Here is an 18494-nt window from a genome sequence, read left to right on the forward strand (position 1 = left end):
TAATTATTAAATAAACTCTAACATCTATAAATTTTTAAAAATATGAATTTAAATAAAAAAAATTATCCCGCGGTGTACCGCGGGTCAACATCTAGTTAATTATTATAAAGAAAGAAAAAAACAAAGATAGTTTTGGGATACAAAATGCGGACTATTTATAATTATATTTATTTTAGCTTCCGGTTAATAACTGGTTTAAATTCGAATGTATATCAATATATCATTTATGTAAGATACGACCTGTTTTTTTTTTCTTATTAAGAGTGGCGTTTACATATATAAAAATTAAAAAAAAAACATACATAAGCAATACCTAATTCCATTAAGATTGTATCAAACATGAAATTTCCTTGTAAGAGGAAACAAACATGTACAATGGGAAACACTGCAAAAAGTTCTAATTTGGCAGACTTTAAAAAATACGTTTAACAATATTAAATATGAACAGTTCTTCTGAAACATATAAAATACGTGTGTAGAGATATATATATATATATATATATATATATAAATACGTGGGTTATACGTGGATTACACAAACAAAAATGTATGGTGTTGGTGTAAACAGTTTAACGCACATGTTTTTAATTGTGATAATGTTATTGCAGTAATTAACAGTAAAATATACGAACCTATACTAAATCTGGATCATACAGAAACACTATTTTAGGTGATGGCTAAACAGTATGGTCCGGTTCGGTTAAATAAATCAAATAGGACGGCCTGGTAAGTAATTATAATTTGGATTGGTTCGATCTTGGTTTCGTATGCAAAATTCACATTAGTAAGAGATTCTTGGTTAAATGTCTCAGTCACACGTATTTTTGCTAAAGAATTAGTATACATGACAAATTTTTTTCTCAACCATTCGTTTTTATAACATGACATTGACACACAAACATAGAACACACGGTTCAAATTGGGTTGTTAATTTATTCAATACGAGCCAAAAAGAAATTTTTTATTAAAAAAAAACATACGAAAAGAGAAGAAGAGTTGATGGTGATGATGTTGTAGTAGTAGTGTCCGTATTCGCCATACTTTTTGGGTTTGACGCGGTTGATTTGGAAATTAGTGATTATATCAAATTGTAGAAAGCAACACTCTTGTATATAAAAACAAAGTCAACCTTCTCATGCTTGTTATCCATGTCACGGGTTTTGAACCTTTTCTAGTCTAATTCACGCGGTCAATCATTGGGGATAGTGGGGATAAAATTGAGATAGTGGTTCCTCAATTAAACCTAATCTAGTTACCAACCATATCGGATGATAAGAAACCCGGTTTAACTTGGTACTTGGACCAGTTTTCTTATAAACCGAAGTCATCTTTACTGTAAACTTTTAACTAATCAAAATACAAGTAACAAAAGTAAACAACCTAACTAAAAACTACATGCAACTACATAACCCAAATGACGAATGAATTTATTGTAGATAGAAAACAAGATCGAACCAAAAGTGAACCGAAGACAAACTAAACTAAAATGCCAATCCTTGTCACGTAAATTTTATTAGTTGGACCGGCAAGCGAGCCTGAAGAAAAACAAGTGGAAAATGAAGAGAATTATTATATTACCAATTTTCTAAAAATAAATAAAAACACATGGATCTTTCAAATTATGAATGAAGAAAATTCTTAATGGAATGGAACTGTATGTTTTATGTCTAATCTTTATAACATAAAGTCTTAACCACGTGTCTAATCGTTATATGTTTATCTGATTGTTTTCTTTTGGCGGTGTAGTTTTCATTGTTTGATGGATAGACTACGACACTAAATTTGGTCTAACACTTGGACTTGTTGTTTACAACATGGTTGACTATACAAGTTCACATTATGAAAATGATCAATTATAGTTTTTGTTATTATCGAAAACTGTTGTTTATTACATTTGGAGAGAACGTAGTTCAAGACCTTCACTCTTCTGACTTAAATTATGATCATGTTATAGTCAAAAATATTCAACCTATCTCTTAAGGGCCAAACTTGCTGGCTTAATTTAGACCCGTCGGGTGAGGCAACACATCAACCCGTCAAGAACACAAACTGACCATCATCAAAGTTTCTTATGTAATTGGTTTATGACCTATTTTTCGCTTTGCTTCACATGAATATCGAAAAAGTTGAAATGTTTCTCTACTTCTTATGTAAATGGTGTCCTTTATAAAAGTGGAATTGAATATGATTGTTTAGCACACAAAAAAAGGGGAATAATATGATCCACTTCGATATGAAGAATATTGCTTTTGTATGTATATACAATAGCTAGCTACACTTTGTATCATACGAGGTCGTGGAGCAAAAGACAAGTTGCCTTTTCCATCATTGGGCCGGCAAGTGCTGCATGCACTCTCCGCCTACGGTTACGTTCTTAATCCCCCCACGTTTTAACTTTTTCAGTATGATCTCTTCGTTAATTCTTTTTATATATAGTTAATTAATTACCTATACCCCTAAACTAAATAGTCATTTTTACAGTCCACACATTTTGAAATAAGGTTTATTTAATCCAAAATTTATAAAAGCAATCATTAAAGGCCGACGTTCTCCAAATATAAAAACTTCCAAATTTCGACAAAAAAACACGTTTATGTCTCCTCCATCTTTCATATGGACGATTGTCTTTTTATATTCCACTGTCTACATATAATGATCCAAACCAAAATTTTCTACGTCATTTATATGAATTTAACGCTATTTTCTCCGATAAATTTTACATCGTCAATAATGGATCCATCCATCTCGGTGGCTTCTTCTTTCACCGTCACCATCTATCCTAACTCCACTCTTATCCTCGAGCATTTGTTTTGCTTTCTCCAACCAAACTACACTAGCTTAACCCTCTTTTATCTCATTTTTTCCTCCACAACAATCATCATCCACCTTTGTTTCCATACGAGATTCGTATCATGAAATTGGGTGTATCGGAACTATTTCATATAATATGAATCATCTTTTTTCACTTATATGGCATCTTTTGCTCCCATGTTGGTGAATTCGACCAAAAGTATACGCACTATAATCTATATGTGGTATGAAAAAAACTGTTCACACTCTACAAATGTGTTGTGGGATTAACTTCACAAATCACACTCTACAAATGTGTTGTGGGATTAACACTCAGCACGCACTACAAATTAACATTGTATAAAAAAAATTAAACACGATATACATATCTAATTATTAAATCTTTATGGCTACACGCCTGCAGAAACATGTTTAAAATGTAATACTAACATTTATGGGAAGTTTCGACGTCGACGCACTTAACATTAGCTTCTTCGAACAAGCTAAAAGAGTGATATTATGTTGACGAGGACCTAAGAAAATAAAAATTAATACATAAAGGCTTTGATTGGTATAAAGTTTATAAGCTTTATTTTGGTATAAAGTTTCATTTAAACGTTCGTTTTGGCGGACGAGGTGGTTGAGCTATATTTTTAATTGTTCACACTCCAGTCTATATTTAATTGTAGTGGACGATTCCAGCACTCATCATCGAGTCAACGTTTTGATTTGTTCTTTCGTCATACGTACGTGTTTAATTTTCATACATCAAAATTTTTATAAGTATTTTATGATATGAGCTGAAACAAATTCTGGTTGCAGTTTTGTTCTTTAATGATTGATACCGATCGATGGAAGATATTGATACGATATGATTCTCTCTGTAGATTTTTTTTTTCGTATTTTCTTTATCTAAACTTGGTTGGGTTTTAAAACTACTTTAGTACTTTGTTATCCTGTTAAATTACTATTCTCTCTATCAAGTGTTTTTAGCCAAAAAGAATCTTATTACAAAAAAAAAGTTGTTGTTTATTCAAACGAATATATTATATATGGGAATCAACTAGATACAATTGTTTAACTTGCGAAGAATAAAATTCTATGATTTTTGTTTTTGGTCACCAAAAATTATGTGATACGTGTTACATTGGTACTGGTTATTAACCGTACGTATTTTCCTATATATGTTTGTTGTCTTTAATCAAAATCAAAAGGTTCGTGTTTTTAATTTTTGGTACACAATTTTTTGATTTCTTACTCGAATGAGGTAAAAAAAAACATCAGCAACACAAATTGTTATAAACGAAAAGAGAGTAAGCTAGACCCTCTGTAATCAACAAAATTCATAAAACACAATAAACGAATAAGTAAATATGGATGTGCATACTGTATATGTTTTAGAAGTTTGGCTAAGTAAAGATGTAAAGTTTTTTCCTATGATACTTGGACGAGAAACTTTTAACAAAGTTTATTTACTGTTGTTGTAGTGTGTAGTTTTGGCCCAATATACTGGAAGACAACATTATGGTGCCGCCATTTTCAGTCACAAATTAAGTGCTAATTATGGAATATTGACTTTACAAAATAACATCATTAGCCGAATAATAATAAGTACAACAGTCTAAACCATATCAAACGGCATGTCCATTTACTAATAATTGTGGAGTTTACAAACTAATAGGGACAGCCCACCACAGTGAATATATAATTACCACAATTTATTGAAGTAGGCTTGGCCACATATTCTCTATAATTAGATACAAATCAACCATTTATAATGTTAGTGTTGGTTATAATATGATATATTCTCGAAGTGGCAATACAAATCAACTATTTATAATGGTTATTTCTGTTAGTGTTAGTTGTGTTGTGGAGAGTCACACTATGACAGGAATATTCTATTTGTAATGAAAAATTCCCACATGTAAGCACTTTCAAAGGTCCAAAATAAAATAGATTGAAGGTGTTAATTAGTAACCCTTTTTTGTTCAATGCCTAGTTAAGTTGGTGTAGTAGTTATAGCCTTTTTTGCACTGCGAAACCTCCCCGAATTAAGAATTTTGTGCTACTCATTGTTTGATTATGTTGTTTTTTACCCGTTTTGGCGATGTTATGCTCAGCTTTCAGTCCACTAATCTTTAAATACCTATCCTTTGTAACTAAATCTAAGCAAACAAAAAAAAACTAAAATTGTCGTGTCGTAACTCGTAAATGAATTGTCCATGTCGCTTCTTCTTGTGACAAGTGAAGTAGGGAAGATTAATCCAGAAACAATCAAGAGAAAATTCTTAGAGCCAACATGCATCAACAGTACTCCACCCTCCGCAGTCTGCATCCGCCAGCGGAACCACAAAATGAAGTGTTGTGATGAATATTTCATCAGCTACTTAGTAGTCTAAGTGTCTAACCAACCAACGACATGCATGTGAGAATACGTACCTTTTTTTCCAAAAAGAGACACGGTTAGAGCAGGCGATATCATCCAAAAGTAACATATATATCTTGCTTCAGTTTTTTTGTTGTTTTTGTTTTACTACCCGTTCGTTAATGGCTTCTAGTATGCATGAGACCAAGTCGATCGTACCATTTAACAGAGTGAGAGAGACACGTCCTGTCTTTCTGTCATGACATGCACATCTTCTTCCGACATGTGTGACACTGTCACATGCACACACACCAAATACTCTATACAATTTTCTGCTGTCAAATTAACCCAATCCGACCACCCAAAAAACCCATTCGCCAAACCCGTATTATATAATTCCCTGTAAATATAACAATAGATCTGGTTATCTGAATTAGATCCAGTTTGAGAATTTTGAGGGAATGATAATGGAACGGAGAATGCTTTAGTTGTTTCCGCATCAATATCTCTCTTTCTTCTGTTCAGCATATTTAATTTTCAAATCTTAGTTGAGTTATTGGAGAAGGAACATATCCCATATTTTGATATATACTGGGTATCTTTTAGTGCCCTAAAATATTCTTGTTAATATGTTATGTTCTTCAAACTAAAACATAATCCCTACCAACCCAAGTGTTTACAAGCATATATATAAGCCCAACTCGTATAAATCTCAAAAGTCAGCCTTTAAAGAGAAAGAAACGGGCCTCACAAACAATTTTTAAACTAACCGATTTTATAAGTAAACGAGCCTACATATCTTTAGGAATAAGCTATTAAGCAGAAACTTAACTGCCTGTGTTTATGGGCTTTGTTACAAAGTTTCACATTCATGGTCGTCACTAGCCCTGTCTTCCGCATCAGATTAAAAGAAAATTATATATCGTATTGTACTTGAAGCTTATCGTACGTCTTTTGTCAAAATCAATTCAAGTTCAAGCAATCTTTAAAAAAAAAGAAGATTATCCATGATGCTTTTAAAAGGGTATTGTCAAGATTGACTTCATTCAGGTACCTAGCTTGTTGTCTATCTGTTGTTGTTGTAGTTATTAATATACATTGGAATTTTCCATATCATATTCTCAATAGTACCTTATTTTATGTTGCTTCGCTTTCTCCATGATTTTATATGATTTGATTCATATGGAGGTTGAAGGTGCAGATACTTGGCCTTTTCTGCCCTTGTTATCATAAATTTTGATAAGTTACTAATCCTCCTGTCTAAAAAAGTTACTTACTATATTAAGACGTCGTAATGAGTGATAACCAATCAAATTAATTGACATTTTTAACCGGTAATCAAAGATTCGTTCCTCATTAAGCAGAGAACATAAATTTTGGGTTATCACAAAAAAAAAAACCTGATTAATACTATATTTTCAAACAATATATAAGTATGATTGGTGTTCACGATAAGAAACATGGAACATGAGTATGCATGTGAAGGCGACAACTTCTAAGTTCTAACATATATAACACATATATACAAATACGTACAAACCTCAGTTTCATTGACATATACTAAACGAATAAAATAACGATGAATGTAAAATAAGTATTATATGAAGGAAGCGACTCTCTTGTCATCCAACAATGACCTTTCGACTGATCAAACAGACTCACCCTTTGAACCCCATCCACCTCTTATATAGCCACTGCTTTTATTTTTGGCATATCCCACTTGCATTGCATCTATCATTTTATTATATAAAGTCATTCCTCCAATAAGTATTACTCTAACACATGTAGGTCCTTTGTTCTTAATTAATCATTTAAATAACATCATCTGGACATGAGTTGTATACAGTTTATTTGTATTTCTAGCTGAATAATATATAGTTTGGTCCCGGAAAAAAAACAAAAACCTAGTCAGCATTTTCGTAGTTTTTTCAAAGTGAGTGGCGAAATTTGTGACAGAATAGGTTCATTTGTATAAACAAAATAACTAGTCGGTAGTGTTAGAAAATTAAAGAATTTTTTTTAAAAAATCCTTAGCTCGTATTTAGGTCAAAAACCAATACCTGACTATCATGTTCTGATTTTTTCTTAACCCTTCTACAACAAATTAAAAAGAAAAAAAAAACTTAAATTTTCAACTTGGTATATATGACTTTGTATCATTCATAAACTCAAAAATATAAAATATATTTACAAACAAATCTGAGTGTATTTGTTTATATCATTGTCCACTCTCTCTTTCTCTCTCTCTCTCTCACACACATCCTTTTGGTATAAGTAGAAAGAAGGAAACATATTTTTGAGTCTTTATTGGGAATCATCATGGCCTCGCTTCCGGTGAAGCCTATACCTTCCGGCCACTTACAGCTTCTTCACCGGAATCTCATTACTCCTCCGTCAATGATATCCGCCGCCGGTTTCAAAAGGCAGCATATCTTAGGAGTCCCTTCTTATCTATGTATTGATGAATCTGTGAGAAACATTAGGTCATGGGGCACTCGTCGGCGGATAAGCAAAAGCGCTGGTGTGTCTATGCCGGTGGCTTCCGCTGAGGATTTGCCGGCAGTTTCTTGGGAATCGTGGAAGCCTGACAAGACCACCTTAGCTCCGTCGCTAAGTGACGTCATTTGGCCTGCCGCAGGTAATTTACTTAATTAAATCTTTGCACCGGAGACATTATTATACATGCTCACTTTGTTAGAGTTGATATCAATTTATATTCTTCTTTTATTTTTACGTCTAGTTGATATTATTCGGATTCTATATATATGCATCTCATTTCATATCAGGCAAAAAGTATGAGTCCACGACTCCTATTTTGGGGTTTAGAAATAAAAATATTATACTAAATTAGAAATGCTAAAAATAACATATATTACAGCAGGTTTCTTTGTCCAAAGACAAGGGAATAGAGAGAGAAAGACAGAGTGATAATGTCTCTTCCAACAACCAAATAGCTATTGGTATTTGGTAATAGGATATGAATCTAACTGTTTGAGGTTGACCAATTCTCAAATTTGAGGTTGACCAATTCTTAATTCGTATATATAATCTATATTCGTAGAAATGTAAGGAAAAGGTTTATGAATTTCATATGGTTATACATATGTATTAGATAAGTCATATATATATATATATCGTCGATCAAATCCTCATTTATTAATCGTGGTCTTATCATTTTAAGTCATGTTGTTATAATTTTGTGAACATGCATGCAATTGAATTATTTGGTTTATTATATGTCATTTTACCTTCAGATATATGCTCATAGCCTTGAATCTACAACCTCTTTAATGTGTGTGTGTTCAAAAATGTTAATTAAATATTGGTATGGGTAAAGGAGCGTTTGCGGCAATGGCGATAATGGGAAGAATAGATCAAATGTTAAACCCTAAAGGGATCTCAATGTCGGTTGCACCACTTGGTGCCGTCTCTGCCATACTCTTCACCACCCCTTCTGCTCCTTCTGCTCGGGTAAATTTCATAAATGCAAATTCTCTTATACTTGCGATTGAAACGCTAAAACATAGCTAGCCTTTAAACGCTAAGTAGTGTGTGTTGATCAACATGCATGGTGATAGGGTGCATGTGTATATATTTCAGAAATACAATATGTTCGTGGCTCAAATAGGTTGTGCAGCCATAGGGGTGTTGGCGTTCTCCGTCTTTGGGCCAGGCTGGCTTGCCCGCAGCACCGCCCTGGCCGCTTCCATCGCGTTCATGGTCATCGCTCGTGCCAACCATCCACCTGGTAATTCAATATCCCACTCTAGATCTTCTTCTTTTTTCTGGAAGTTATATACTAAAACATTGAACTTGAAGTACACATTTCCACTCTCCACATTGATAATATTATTCCCTTCTTTTTCATGTATTAATGTATAATGCATACTTAATATCGGATTAATATGAAATAGTTGAATGATATATATGATTTTGAAAAAAACAAACACAGCGGCGAGTTTACCACTGCTGTTCATAGATGGAGCAAAGTTACATAAGTTGAACTTTTGGTACGCATTATTCCCAGGTGCAGCCGCTTGTATCCTCCTCTGCTTCCTCGTAAGTTACCTAATTCATGCTTTCAAAAGTACATGATATTTGCTTAAGTACCTCTTCAGTTCTGCTTTCAAACTATATATTTGCTTAATTAGATATTGTACTTTTTTTTTTGCAGCAAGAGATAGTGTGTTATTTGAAGGAAAACTTAAAATTTTGAAAAATTGGAAACATGTTTATATATATGTATACAACACATATTGGTGGAGGGGAGATCGATCCTGTGAAGTTTTTTGATTCATGTTTAGACGTTTACGTACGGTAGATGCATGGTCGACGTATATAAATGATTACATACATACAAATATATATACGTTTCCGCTAAACTTGTAATGATTTATTTTCCATTTTCTTGGTCTTTTACGTTAACCTCAATTCATTTAAATAATAGTAATGTGTATCAATGTATCATCGTACATATATATACCAACACATGGACATGGTGGAATGCAGATTAATACAGAAAAAAAAAAGTTATTTGTTCTAAGAAGATTATACTAACGGTATGATTTACTTGGGGTTTTTGGAATTCTTTCTCAAAATGTTAATTATCCTTCCTTGTGCTGTGATTTCAATTGTGACTTTTATGGCAAGACCACTGAATATATAAACTATTTCACAGGCTTCGTATACGTTAACTTGGAAATTTGCAGGATTATCTCTTGGTTATCAACAAATTTCTTATCGAAACAAACATATATATGTAATGTTAAATTCATACTTATCGAAACAAGTATAAATTCATTTTTTTTAAAAAGACTCTATAATTAGTTTGTTGGTGGTTTTATTTTGCAGTCAACACTCTTTTCATATTTTAGTCATTTCACATTCGAAACTAGCCATTACCGCTGCTTTTACGAACGAATACTAAAATTATCAGTCAATGGATGCTAAGTTTATTTTGACTACCTTCTTTAATATTAAGAAGTATATGTATGTTCTTTGTCCCAAAAAAAACGAAGTATATGTATGTTCTTGTTCAGTTACTGGGAAATCTTAATTAGTATGTATATAATTAAAACCAGTTATGCTAGCTTAAAGCTAATTTAGCTATTCACAGAAAGTTGTGTAAAGCGGAAAGCAAAAGACACCAACCATTTCAAAAACCCATAGTGCAGAGAAAAGTTGGGCTATTCTATTAAATAAACGGATTAGGCCAAAAATAGATATTGAAAAATAGATGTCATTTGTTTTGGTTACTCAAGGCACTTCACTTAGACTTGGCCTATTCTCAGTTTCAGTGCTTCTGGTTCTCTATGACTTTTTGGGTTTATAACATTGAAAAAATTGGTCTTCACCTGAAACCATTAACCAAGTAAAAGGTATCTGATCAATGTCTATCATGACAGAGTTTGGACATGAATAATTCTTCACCCTTACCATATGTAAACCCGATTTATTTACATTTCAAGACTGTTGAAGCTGACAAGGAATGGGTAGGCAAATCAGTCAAGAGTTAGCGTTTTGAGTACAAAATTTCCACAGGCTCATTTCTTTCTCTCATCTCCGGGATGGAGATAGATCAGTCGAGACAGGTGGAACCCCACCATTCTCTGCAGTCTCCAGAGCGGTATCTGTGTGGACTGGGTGGATTAGGGATTGAAGTCTCAAAAAGTAGCTCTCGCTTTGAAGTTGGCTTCTTATGTATCTAGCTTCTGTCGTTTCTGTGTTCACTTGTGGGGGTTGTTCTGTTCCTGAGCTCTGGAGGTTGGATAATGCGCTGAGATCAAGGTCTGGGAAAACCGAGCACCGGCACCGGGGACATTTCACATTTAAACGCAGCCACTGGTCTATGCACTCCACATGGAAATTATGGGCGCAAGGTAAACCTCTAACCTGTAAAATTCAGACAAATTCGGCTCATATAAGGAATGCATTGAGACAAGAAAAGCACGCAAGCACAGTATGGAAACAAGGCGCTAGTATTCAATATCTACCAGAAAAATATAAATAAGAAGTTGGTTAATCCCTAGCAACGGAAAATTTTTAGAAACTGATATTTAGTACCTCATGGCCGATATGGAACTCCTCTAAGCAGATTAAGCATTCACCGCAGTCATCTGGGACAGCTTTTAATCTGAACTTTGGAAGTTCTTGAATGAGTGCCTCGACAGCTTCAGTCTGTTTATCAAAGCATCAAGCATTAGACGATTGGAATCTTGAGACAGAGATATGTTAAAAGTAAATTTGAACATAATCACATCCTGCCACTAATATATTCTTTGACATCATTGGCAAAGATGATTTCGGCTTCTCTACAAAATATGTCCATAGGTATTGGAAACAGACATATTTATGTTAGGGATAAGTTACTAAATGCTTAGGGTGCTGACAGTAAAGGACCAGACTTGCCTGAGCTGGAGTCAAGTAAAGTCCAGGATGGTATGTAGCAGCATCTTGACTTATGCCTCTCATCTCTTGGCCTGCGGCTTCAAATGCCCAGTCAGGTACCCTAATCATGTCAACTAAAATCTGGGTTCAAGATAACAGACATTAAAATGTTACTCAGAAGTGACAGAGACTAACTACTTACTAGAAGTTCTTGGAAACAAAAATCATAATGACAAACTACGTAAATGTGTAAACTGTAAAGGAAGTGAAGTTGAAAAATAAGATCCTGAATCCTACCCCGAACTCTGAAATCGGAATACCCTGCTGAGCACGTAATACGTGTACCTGCCTTCGTGTCAACCACTATCAAGTAAACTCATATTAAGTGGGGTCCCTTCTTCAAACCAACAAAAAAAGAAAGCTTGATCAAAATCTACCTTTCTGACACAGATGCAAGCAATGCAGAGGAGGCCACAGTAGCTGAACATCAGCCAAATAAGAAAACCCCATTTTTGGCCTTCTTCAGGTAACTATCACAAGAGAATACAAACTAAGTTACTAACTCAGCAACATATTTCCAACAAGAATAATCATATACCATGATCGTAAAAAACGCTTACACAGATTTTCGCCCTAGAGAACCATAGTGAACCGATTACAGTCCAAGCCCACAAAAATGGATACAGCAGCAGAGACAGGACAGATAGGACTACCACTCTTCCACAAAACATGGCGTTCCGCTGTTGACTTCCAAAATCCCTAAAAGATGTCCATACCAGAAATTACGTCACATAAATAACCAGATATTCATAAAACTTTGCTACCTAGGGAGATAGAGAAATGTTGAAACTAGCTACTTCTGAGATCAAGCTTGAACTCGAAGAGCCTATTTTGACTGGAGCTACAAAGAAATTCTATGCTTCCCAGTTAGCTTATATTTATAATCAAATCCTTCTCAATGAATTACATGCCTATCCAAGGAAAAAGGATAGCAAAGACAAGATTTCGCAACAGTTTCGTCTTTAGATAACAACTCTTGGTAGTCAGGGAGAAAGATTCCAAAAGGTAAGAACCTTCAAATTAACGATAACTCTAGGACTAGGAGATTTGGATGGAACTTACAAGCCAAGTCCAGCAGCAAGACCATTGTCAACAAACATGAAGACTCGGAAGATAAACACAGTGGTGTAATCGACCTGAAGTCATAGAGACAAACAAAACCGTGAGAGCAAAATACCAAAATCTAAAGATTCCAAGGAAAGGAACTGAAGATGACAATAAGCAAAGAGCAACAAAAACTGAACAGAGGTGCACCTACCACTATCCATATATGCAAAGGGTATTCACACGAAAGATATCTCTTCCAATTGACAGCTACAATGATGCTACAACGCAAATAAACATTAAGGAAACAAAACCGAAAGGTTATCTAGATCACACCTTAAATAAACCCTAGCTAAACAAAAAATTTCAGAACAAGATTTCAGACTAGTTCCTCTACTCCAAGAGAAACAAAACCAAAATCAAATCTTCAAAAGATCAAAAGAAGAAGAAGAAGGAGATGTAAAAATTATTCTACTTTTCCTTCTGATTAACCCAGCAATACCTAAAAGCTAAAAAAAAAAAAAGTATCTTGTTCGTCGTATTCGTATGTATAAAAGTGAAGAAATCATCTCCAGGACTGAGAATTCTCAGCTCGATCCAAAGCAAGAACAAAACTGTATACCCAAAAAGAAGAATGAAAATAAATATCGCGGAATCAAAAGGATACACACTAGTCGCAAGCATCGACAAGAAGAACCCATCATACCTGCACAATTTAACAACAACAAAAAAAAATCAGAAACCCCTAAAACTCGCAAAAATGGGGAATCGATGATCCAAAAAATCGAAATCTGTCTCCTTTAGATCGACCCAAGTGAAGAGAAACTCACCACTTGAAATCGACACCTCTCATCGCCATTAGAGTGAGGTAGAGGTGGAGAAAAAGAAAAAAGAAAAAAAAAAAAGGAAGAGAGTGAAATTTTGAGACAAAGGATAAGAAAAATGGCGGAATCGATTGTCGAAAGCGTGAGCTGATTCAGTATCTAAGGGGATTAGGATTGAGAGTGAGAGAGAAAGCGAGAAAAGGGAGAAGATTTGGAGCCAACAAGTTGCAAAATTGCGATGAAGAAACTTAATAGAGAGAAACAAAACTTCTGGCTCAGGAAGAAGTAATCACGAATTACGTCATTTTTTATCAGGCGTTCAACAATTTTTCGTCACTTGTTAGTAGTTAAACCAAACCTTTAATCAAAAATGGAGTTAAACAAATACTAAACGTAATAGATTATTAGTGTTTGTACTAATTAGGTTCATGTATTTTACAGCAAAAGGCCAAAAAGTAATCTAACAATACATCTCCACTACTGTATTTTTATTATAAATAAATTCTAGGTATTTCACCAAAAATACGTTGACAATATTATTTTTTTAACTAGTAAATTGCAATAAAAAGAATAAAAATATAGTTTTAAATACACACATTAAAATAAAAATACAAAACGACAGTTTTTATTTAAAAATATATATATTTATATATCTTTTAAATTTTCTTGTGAAACAGAACGAATATTGGCTTTTGACATAATAAAAAAAAGATAATTAAAAACTACATTTGAATTCATTATGATTTATCTTGAAATTCTTTTAGTTTATGGTTAAGTTCTAGTTTAAAAATACTATATATCTTCTAGTACCGCGATAAAGTTATTGTTGCAATTATCAGTTTCCACATAAACCTTATGAAATCAAGTGAACGCACGCATGTGTAAGTGAGTGTAAATGTGTAACAGCTATGTGATATGGAAGAAGAAAAAACATAACAGTAAGAACATGAAAACACATTCATTTAAAGTATCATAATCCTTTACTCAAGTTACAAACACTGGCTTTAAATTTTATTACTGTTAAACTTTATGGAGTCTCTCTCTATCTTTTGTTTTGAGGATTTATGATGAGACCACAAAACTGCAGAGGTCATCAGATCCAGGCAGGCTTATTCAAAGCAGTGACGACTGCCTTGATCTGCAAGTAATTGTTGAGACTGTATATGCCTTTCTCTCTGCCATTCCCACTCATCTTGTATCCACCAAATGGAATGGCTGCGTCAAAGACGTCGAAGCAGTTCACCCAAATCGTGCCAGCTTTCAGAGCCCTCGAAACCCTGTTTGCGGTGTCCAAACTCTTTGTGAAAACCCCTGCGGCTAGTCCGTACCTCGTATCGTTCGCCCTCTTGATCACCTCATCCACATCACTGAACACAACATTACATTTTTGGTTTAGGCCTTATGAAAGTATAGCAAAGGATATTGTGACTTATTTGCTTACTGGATGGGTTTTTTGTAATTGAGATTAGCCTGGTCTTACCCGGCTACACATCGCTACTATTCTACTAAACACATAGCACTCTATGACTCATGAGTGCGTGCGTACCTGAACTTCAAGATTGATTGAACTGGACCGAAAATCTCGTCTTGAGCAATAAGCATGTTGTCCTGAATTTGTTTAAGATTAATGCCAAGGAGAATTGAAACAGAAGAACATTAAAGACGCCTTGGAAGAGTTTTCTTTTTATACCTTAACATTAGAGAAAACTGTAGGTTGGATGAAGTAACCTTTGTCACCAATCTGATCACCACCACATTCAAGAGTAGCATTGCTTTCGACACCTGACCTTATGTACTTCATCACTTTCTCGAATTGCTTCGAGTCAATCTATACATATTTTAAAAAAACCCAATCACATAACCAATCAACAAAAAGAAAAAGGCTAAACTCTATATATTGCAAGGATTGTGTATGTGTTACCTGGGGGCCCTGTTCAATGCCTTTCTTGAAAGGATCACCAACCACACGTTTCAATGCGCGTGCCTTTGATTTCTCAACAAACTCATCATACACTTTCTCATGAACATATGTACGAGACCCCGCACAGCAACATTGGCCCTACAAAACCATTACTCAAAATTATCTCAGAAGCTAGCTAAGATATTGAGCCAGCTTAGCTCAAGGTATATATTTTACTACAGACAAAACCTGGTTGAAGAAGAGGGCAAAGTGCGCTTGCTCTACAGCTTTATCGATATCAGCATCTTCGAATACAATGAACGGTGATTTCCCTCCAAGTTCCAGAGTTACTGGCTTGAGATTGCTGTTAGCAGCCAAGCCAAGTATAATTTTGCCCGTATCAGTCGATCCTGTGAAAGCAAGCTACAGGAAAAATCACACTATAACATAAGTTTAGTTTCTTATAGAAGTCAAGAGCAAGAAAATTGATATATCTACCTTGTCTACATCCATGTGACTCGCGAGGGAAGCACCCGCTGTTTGACCAAATCCAGAAACTATATTCAGAACACCGGGTGGAAGACCCGCCTATAGTAAATTTGAAGAAACATTGTTACTCATAGCAACAATGGAAAGTAGAAAACGAATAGAGATTCTATCGCATGTATCTTACTTCAAGTAAAAGCTTTCCGGCATAGAAAGCGGTAAGAGGTGTTTGTTCAGCTGTTTTGAGGACAATGGTGTTACCACAAGCAAGAGCAGGACCAACTTTCCAAGCAAACATCAAAAGCGGAAAATTCCATGGAATGATCTGTCCAGCTACACCTATTGGTTCATGCAATGTTTGGACATGATAGTTTCCATCAGCTGGAACAGTTAGTCCATGGATCTTATCCGCCCATCCTACACACCAGAGCAGAACCAAGAATGTTCATTCACAGAAACTAACACCAAAAGTAAGAGAACTTCACAAGAATTCTCAAGGTTAAGTTAGTGTTATGATACCAGCATAGTAACGGAACAATCTGGCGAACATTGGAATCTCTACGTTCTTGGATTGTTGGTAAGGTTTGCCATTGTCCCATGTCTCTAGAGACGCCAGCTCTTCACTGTGTTTCTCAACCAAATCTGCAAACCTCAGCATTACTCTTGACCTTTCCTGAAACCCAGATCATCAACCAAATGAGAACATATCACACTAAAGTTCATAAATATAGAGTCCCAAGAAGAATATCTATAAACATACATAAGCACTCATTTTAGGCCAAGGTCCTTCATCAAAGGCCTTCCTTGCAGCTTTAACCGCCCGATTGATATCTTCAGCATCGCCTTCAGCTACTTGCGCAATGACTTCACCTGTCCGCGGATCAAGTGTCGGAAACGTCTTACCTAAAATCAAAAATTCGAAACATCAACTATTACCGCTCACTGGAATCTCAAGACTCGAAATTTGCAATTTTCCCAATACCATCAACTTGGCAAAGATATAAAAATGAAAACTTTAATCACCAGAAGCAGCATCAACGAAGTTCCCATCGATAAGGAGCTGAGTATGAGAAACTTGAACAGAGGGATTAATGATTTCCTCAGCAGCAGAAGAGGTTCCAAATCTCCTTAAGATCCCTCCATTGTAACAATTCCTCCCTGAAAATATCGTCATGTTCATAAATCATCATACCCAAGATTCACCAATCAAACACCAATAGACCCACAAATCAAAGAATCTACTTTTCAGTCTCCTTTCATTGGAAATAACGTTAATTCGAGGAAGAGTTGGCATAAGCTCAGTGAAGAAGTCTAATCAGAACAAACTAAATCTAGTATAGTTTTGAAACATGAAGATACTTTGAGAGATCCACTGAAAACAGAGACATGGAACAGTGATATGTTAGTATCTATGGGATTAATACCTTGAGAACGAAACAGTAAGGGAGATGAAGCAGACAAAGATCGAGATAATAGAGAAGACACTCTACGAGCCGCCATGGATGGATGGATGCACACAACCAGACGAGCTTCAAAGCTTTTCAAAGCGTCAAAGTTCTTATCTTTTTTTTTCTTCTTGGGATTTTCTTCCTCTCAAGTCTCTCTCTCTCTCTTAAATGAGGAAGTTTATATTTGTGTGATTTGAAGGAGAAAAGAATCCAACGGTCTAGATCTTACGCAATCTCATACACACATGTCGCTTAACTTGCACTCTCTTTGCCTCGTGTTGCCGTACTTTGAATGGCTATTTTTTGTTTGTCAGTTTTCAAATAAGAACTGTATACTATAATATGAAAAGACAAGAGAAGCAATTCAACTAATAAGATAAAATTCAAAATTGTCTTGCCGTGATCACTGATTTCTATGTATGTGTGTGTATTCATATTAATTAGTTTGAAATTATTTTTGTTGTTTTTTTTTGTTTTGTGTGTGTGGAAATTAGTGGATGAATGATAATGAAAAATGAAATAGTTGCATGTTATGGTGTGATGTCGTTTTCTAAGAGGTGGTTGTGTCATCTACTTGGTATGTTTTTTTTGTTTTTCCCATCTTTTTTTGTTGATAGTGTTTTCCACAAATAAAGAAATATTCTTTTCATTTTTATAAATAAATATGAAGATTTATTTATTTTGGTCAGAAATATGAAGATTTTGTTGATAAACATTTTGTTTGACTGCAGAGGCAAAAATTGTACTGCCGAAAAGGTTAGTAATCAAGAAATGATACAACTTTGTAAAATTATATGTGTCATTCTCATTATTTTCCCCTAAAGTATTGTCATTGTCCAAATTCACTTTATAATTAATTATATATATTTTAAAAGTCACCTAAAATGTGTTGAGAAACTTAAAAGTCCATTTAAATCGACGGTGTGATGTTATCAGTAAAACCTACTAGGCTAGCTACAGTATAATGAAAGAAGTCCATACAAATAAAGGATGTAGGAGCCATGACTGAGCTGGATAGAAATTGACATATAACCAACCGAAACTATTGTATTTACTTTTTTTCTGAATATAATGTTAAATTGTTTTTTTTAAAAAAAATAAACGTTTTTACTAGTGTAACAAGAGTTGAAAATTTTGTTGAAAAATATTTAATTTAATAACATTACCTTTTAAGATTAACTAAGTACGAG

At 34.5% G+C, this 18494-nt stretch overlaps 3 protein-coding genes across 3 annotated transcripts; 1 reads left to right on the top strand and 2 right to left on the bottom strand.

Annotated features, from left to right (window-relative positions):
- Positions 1–7330: 7330 nt before the first annotated feature.
- LOC17884964 lies at positions 7331–9698 on the top strand. The gene is made up of 5 exons (XM_006293007.2): positions 7331–7793; positions 8493–8626; positions 8756–8903; positions 9108–9214; positions 9330–9698. The coding sequence occupies exons 1-5, from the start codon at positions 7475–7477 to the stop codon at positions 9369–9371; spliced, it is 750 nt and encodes a 249-aa protein (XP_006293069.1). The 5' UTR covers positions 7331–7474; the 3' UTR covers positions 9372–9698.
- A 791-nt stretch (positions 9699–10489) lies between these two features.
- Positions 10490–13720, bottom strand: LOC17885473 (E3 ubiquitin-protein ligase SIS3). Its single transcript, XM_006291314.2, has 10 exons — positions 13477–13720; positions 13314–13352; positions 12861–12927; positions 12665–12738; positions 12163–12301; positions 11980–12072; positions 11840–11905; positions 11564–11683; positions 11219–11332; positions 10490–11047 (listed from the first exon to the last, which is right to left on the bottom strand). The coding sequence occupies exons 1-10, from the start codon at positions 13503–13505 to the stop codon at positions 10712–10714; spliced, it is 1077 nt and encodes a 358-aa protein (XP_006291376.1). The 5' UTR covers positions 13506–13720; the 3' UTR covers positions 10490–10711.
- Positions 13721–14386: 666 nt separating this feature from the next.
- LOC17887024 (aldehyde dehydrogenase family 2 member B4, mitochondrial) lies at positions 14387–17453 on the bottom strand. The gene is made up of 11 exons (XM_006290811.2): positions 17281–17453; positions 16880–17014; positions 16617–16759; positions 16376–16529; positions 16044–16273; positions 15869–15958; positions 15620–15793; positions 15392–15529; positions 15161–15298; positions 15017–15078; positions 14387–14837 (listed from the first exon to the last, which is right to left on the bottom strand). Exons 1-11 carry the CDS (start codon positions 17354–17356, stop codon positions 14564–14566), a joined length of 1614 nt encoding a protein of 537 aa, XP_006290873.1. The 5' UTR covers positions 17357–17453; the 3' UTR covers positions 14387–14563.
- Positions 17454–18494: the final 1041 nt, after the last annotated feature.

Source organism: Capsella rubella, unplaced genomic scaffold, assembly GCF_000375325.1.
Source record: "Capsella rubella cultivar Monte Gargano unplaced genomic scaffold, Caprub1_0 scaffold_5, whole genome shotgun sequence".
In the NCBI taxonomy this organism is placed as follows: domain Eukaryota; kingdom Viridiplantae; phylum Streptophyta; class Magnoliopsida; order Brassicales; family Brassicaceae; genus Capsella; species Capsella rubella.